Source organism: Phytophthora infestans, genomic scaffold (genome assembly GCF_000142945.1).
Source record: "Phytophthora infestans T30-4 supercont1.269 genomic scaffold, whole genome shotgun sequence".
In the NCBI taxonomy this organism is placed as follows: domain Eukaryota; phylum Oomycota; class Peronosporomycetes; order Peronosporales; family Peronosporaceae; genus Phytophthora; species Phytophthora infestans.
In genome coordinates this window covers 49,565-55,213 of record NW_003303490.1, presented here as the reverse complement: position 1 = coordinate 55,213, position 5,649 = coordinate 49,565, and the positions used below count along the sequence as shown (strand labels likewise).

The window sequence follows — 5,649 nt, the reverse complement described above, 5'->3', positions numbered from 1 at the left end:
CTGGATAAACAGCTACCTGACTTTTTACGAGGCTTGCTGTGTCGGTAAGATCGCCCCAGTAAATACCACAGCAGACCAACAAGCCCTGCGTCCTTGTAATCATCTGGAGTACTCGCTCCCTTGTAAATCACAGTCACAAGTGCCTTCAGATCCTTTTTCGTGCAAGGAGGAGCTTGGTGGGTGAACTCCGTCCCTCGTTTGGCGCAGTGTTTGTGGAGAATCGACGCAATTTTCTGCAAACGGCGGTCCGTGACACTATTTAGAACAGGAAACAGTTCTAGGAGATGGCTTTTGACGTTCCCAAAGTAGCTAGCCACAGAGTTCTTAGACAGCAAAGAGCCTCTAGAGGTCTCTTGGAAAGATAAATGCATGGAAAATTTGTCTAGCACGCTACAGAGGGCATCACCTGACTTATCACCTGCAATAAACGACTGTATCAGCGCTTTAGTTGTCATTGCTCAGGAGTGTGACTTTGGTCATGTCTCGTCTGCCGGAGACTCCATTCATTCTCCCCCGTCTAAACCGATAATTGTCCGAATAGCCACGATATTTTTGAAATATGGCGCCGACCTAGTTTCACTATAGCAATATCAAATATTTTGAAATCATTCGGACACAATATGTCCGAAAGGTCCGATAGACAGCTGGTGAGATTTGAAGCTCTCTTATTGGCTACGAAGCGTCCAAGTACCGATTTGATTGGCAAATGCTTATTGTAATATTCCGAATTCCTACGCTCTGTGTCCGAATGGACATGCTATTCTACCATACTAAATAATAAGAGCGTTTCTTGCTATAATTAAAGATAAAAAAAAACTAAAGAAATATGTTTTAGCTTTTATTTTTCCGGATCACTCCCAGAAGACTTATTAGCCCTTAAAATGCAGGCCAAAGGTTTCGTGAAAGACGTGTTGATTGCAGAAAGTGGAATGGTCAAAAGTGCGTATGATTAAGTACGCAGTTGCTTTGCAATGACCTTAAAAAGAACAGGTTTGCACTGTCACCGACGAGGACTTTGCTCCATGAGCTGCGAAGCACTGCTGGCGTTGAGGGTAGAAAACGCACAATCACATCAGTATTCGCACACGTTTGAGACTGCGTCAAAAAAAATGATACTTACGAAACCATTTAGAGTTATCGAGATATTTTTTTTATCGATTAAGTTGGCCAATTGATTTTCGCACTTAACCGGAATGTGATATTTGGCATAAATTTCCATCGAAAAACACTGTAAAAGTACCCTTATTCAATTGCTTTTAGCAAGAGCTTTTAAAATTGAAAAAATGTTGAGCTCACAACACTCCTAAATGTATCGTCATTTCGAGGGCCCATAAATGGAAATTATTTTTGAGCGACCACAACTTCTTCAGTTCTAAGCATTCTGTAGCTTATAAGGACTCAAAAGATCGAGGAGACGCCCCGCTTTCGTTTAAAGTGCTTAAATCGCGATTCGTACTTAGGTTCCTAAGTATCATTTTGTTTTGCGTGGTCTCATTTTCGGACGGTTAACCCCAACAAGATTTTTTTAAGAACAAAAATGAGGACCAAATTTCAGTGGCTTTGATTGGTGTGTCCTGCAGATTAATAGTCAAATGAAAGGAACAAGATAAATATTTGTCATGTCTTCTTCGTTATCCTTCACGAACTTGACTCAGTGATAATCGAATCAGCTTCACTACGCTACTTGAAATCTTGCACTCCTAAGACTGATTTCACTGAAGTTTGTCCTGAAGTTTAGGACAAATTGCTGTTTGCTCGGCTTGTCACCTTGACTACTGGCTGCAAGCGCAATGATCGTCGGCGATGCCTGTTCGTTAAGCGAACGCTTGGTGCTCGTCGATTCGGAGGATCCAGCACACTGGATCGCTTTCTGGATGGAGGGGGTGCTCTGTTTTCGTTTGACTTGGTTGACTTGAGATGGTGTGAGCTCTTGCATGGGTCTGGCAGCTTCCTTTCACGATGAAAAATTTCGAAACAGGACTCGCCATCACTCCATCTTGCTGCGCGACAAAGTGAAACTTTGCAGATATCACACTCAAAGCTTGCTTTGTACCCTTTGCGCGTGTGATTGCCATTTTCACTGTCGTGATTCAATTGACAGCAGATAATGCAGCATCTCTGACGTGCACCCTGGATCCGGACCTGTAGTTGAACGGTTTGATTGGATACATTATTATGAGCAGAAAGAGCGACAATTGTCCCGTACCTCATGGTGATCATTACGTTTAGAGAGCCGAAGATGAATCCACTCTGTGGATTACTCGAAGTGATTTCGTTTGTTGTACGCGAATGAAAGTTCCAATGTCGGTGGACCTGACCGATTCTCCTTGTCTCGAGCATCGCTCAGTGGGCGCAGAGAGCCGGCCTTCTTTGAAAGCACAACGGCAGCTTCTCGGCAAAATGCGGCAAAACTGGGGAGATTTTGCTTGTGTTTCTGATAGACCTTGTAGCTTGTACATAGTCCTCGAATCATAAAAAAACGTGTGACTGCAAGAATCACAGTTAGAACCCATATTCTGCGCGCGAATTGAGCGCTGCTAGCTACCTGGAATAACAGAAACGACTGGTAGGCATTTTGTACACTAGAGTCATGAGCAGACGAAGCCAAATTGTTGCACTAGGTGTCAGTCGGAAAGGCTTCGACTTGACATTCTTCAGATATCTTGAATAGACATCGATACCCCCTTGACACGATTCCACAACGCAATTAAAGTTGGCATGATATGCTTGGCTGGAGGGAGTGGGTTTTGCCGCTCGTTGATAAGCTTCACTAATGCCCTCCGTAACCCCAGGGTTTGAACCAGCGTGGCTTGATCAGCACAGTGTCCTAATTGATCAGTTTCAAACTCGGGAATGCTGGCGGTTTCTGCATGTAGCCCAACGCAATTGCCTTCAATGCACTCTGGTAAGTGTGAGATGCACTCTCGCTCACGACAACGTGAACAACTCGAATTATGTATATAGAGGATGCCTACACAAGGTATCCATGTGTGATCCCACTGCAAGCAATGCTGTGCAGTATCTGGAGGCGGTGACTGGACTCTGGAATCACTGCGCTCAATCAGAAGCCGGATCCCATACCAGTCAGTTCCACTGTCGTGAATATACCATAAGCTTTAGCAGCAGCTTGTTCCTGCTGAACTGTGCGAGCAGTAGCTCGATTTTTGTGCTCCATTACTGCATTGAATCTCCCACATCGCACAGACACGATGGCAGCAATATGATCCGGTGAGAAAGCAGCTACTGGCATATTGCTCCTAGAGAAAAAATTAGTTTCTTGTCAGACCCGACTATTACTTTGCTTCACTTACTTGCACAGTAAACCGTATTCTCTGAGCTCCTCGATATGATCGTGTGTGTGTATATCCAGAAATAGCGTGATGTGCGAGGCAATATTGACTTCGTTGGCGGTCCCAATCTTTGTAGATGGTGTTGAAAACGGCGCCATGAACCAAGTCGATAAAAGGGCTGAGTCAACTGCATATCTGGAATCTCGCCGAATATTGCGACCAGGAAGAGCCTCCCCAGCATCATTTTGAAGAAGTCGACCAATTAACGTTGCTTTGTTTCCAGATACACGAAGTCCCAGGTCACGGCATAAGGGTTTTAGATCTCCCAGCGTTTTCACGATTAGCTCTGCTTCAAGCAGCGGTGCTCTTGCGTTTTCACTGCTTCTGGTCTGGGCGGGACCCCGCTGTTGGCGATTAGTTCCCAATGGCAGTTGCAGTATCACTGCCTGAACATCAGGATCATCGACTAGATCACCTTGGTTACCATCACCGTAACTGTGAGCAATGGCGCTAAATATTTTTGCAGCAACCGAGCCCGTAATGCGAAACTTCCTGAGTAAAACCCAATCTGTAGTTCTCTGCTCCATCGTCAATTTCTGAATACCGTCCTCAAAAGCTGCAAACAACTCCTCCCTACGAAGTGAGACTCGCTTCAGTGTCCGTGATACATAAGACCAGTTATCAGGTCCCGCGCTGGCAAACGTTGTGTAGCCTAATGCCACTTTTCCAAGCCCTGACCGGTATGCAAGTGCGTGTGCATTTGCAGGAAGCATCCCTGGTTGAACTGGTATACGTTTGGTGGCCCAATACGCAGCACGATCTCCTTTCCCTAAGACTAATTGTTGGTACTGACTTGGTGTTTTGCCAAATGTAAAGGGAAAGTTTTGTGTGCGCTTATGGGTACCGGTGATACCTTCACCAGTGTCAGCAATTTGTTGGTTGACAGCATGAGACTGATAACCTCTGTCCAGCGCGTGAAGAATTCCTGGTAGTCGAATTTGGTTCTCCGTCGATGATCCACAGAGTGATCTCTGAAGAATCCTCACAATGTCCACCTTTGATTCGCCGTTGGCAGCCACATGTCCACCCAAAAGCAAGCCTGTAACCAGCGATACCACGCCATGCTGCACTGGGCCGTATCTGCCAAACATTCGCTTGGTAAAATCAATTACCTTACAGCATAGCACGATCATTAAGCACAATACCCCTTTTTCGGGTTGCGCACGTGCGTAAGTCCAATATCGTCCACTGTCTTTGAGCGCAAGCGGATCAAATCATCATCTAATGATGCTATCGTTGTTCCATCCACAAAACCAATGTCTGCGGATAGACGCTGTGCGAGTTCGTATGCATAAGAGATGTCTCTGTCAGGTGTGAACGGTGCCATCCATTGGTCGGATCCTCCTTCTTTTGTAAACGGATTGCCACTTAAAGCTGCCAAAATAGCGCGATATCTGGGCAGCGGTAGTGCCTCTTCAGCAGGTGGATACAGAGCCCTATTGCTCTCGTCGTAGAAGAAGTCCGGGGTTACACCATAAACACAGCTCGACCTCAAGAAACTTGTAGATGTCATCTGTAGATGCTGCTGCATAATCAGCCAGGCTCCTGTTCACAAAGATCAGGAGCCTTGCCAGCACAGTCGAATCCAGCCACACGAACAGGAAACTGGAAACGCCAACACCGTCGAGGTGATGCTGTGTAGTACCGAACATTCGCTGCAATATTCTTTTAGCGACCTGGCCAGCTTCTTCACGTGTCTTATCCAGCAAAAACGTATCGACCTTGTCTACTTGAATGCGCTGATTTATCACGTTGGGGTACTTCCAGGATCCCAGGACCTCCTCTTCGTCTTCGCTGTCGGATATAAAGACGTACGGAACTTTTCAGACGACTCGCTGTCAGACATGATGCCATGGGTGCTTGTGTAAACGTGCAGCGCGATGAGCGCTGCAGGAATGCAGAATGCGGAATGCGGGCAACGCACGCTAGCGGAGTGACCATCATTCTTTTTTGATGGGGTTAAGGACAGAAGTGACGTGACTTTGTGCGATCCAAAAACGGTTTGGTCCTCTTTTTAAGGACAAAATTTGTTGGGGTTAAGGACGTAAAAACTAGCATTCCTCGACTTTGAAACAAATACTTCCGAAAAATAACAGAATTCTTCATGGCGTTATTTACTGCTATTATGAAGCCACAAAAAATATAGCGACTAGCACGCTGCAAGCTTAGGGTACTTAGACTTTTTGCTACTTTCAAAAAGACAAAATCCCTTTAGGACAGAGAAGTGTGTATGTTGTCTCCCGCGACCAGCACACATCTGCGAATGTTGCAAAGTACGTCGAGTCTCATAGGCGACCGA

At 45.7% G+C, this 5,649-nt stretch overlaps 1 protein-coding gene across 1 annotated transcript; it reads right to left on the bottom strand.

The window, feature by feature from the left end:
• Positions 1 to 2,257: 2,257 nt before the first annotated feature.
• PITG_21091 (uncharacterized protein) lies at positions 2,258 to 5,294 on the bottom strand (the record flags this gene model as incomplete). Its single annotated transcript, XM_002895070.1, has 7 exons — positions 2,258 to 2,487; positions 3,109 to 3,257; positions 3,312 to 3,679; positions 4,337 to 4,430; positions 4,496 to 4,863; positions 5,072 to 5,144; positions 5,275 to 5,294. 7 exons carry the CDS (start codon positions 5,292 to 5,294, stop codon positions 2,258 to 2,260), a joined length of 1,302 nt encoding a protein of 433 aa, XP_002895116.1.
• Positions 5,295 to 5,649: the final 355 nt, after the last annotated feature.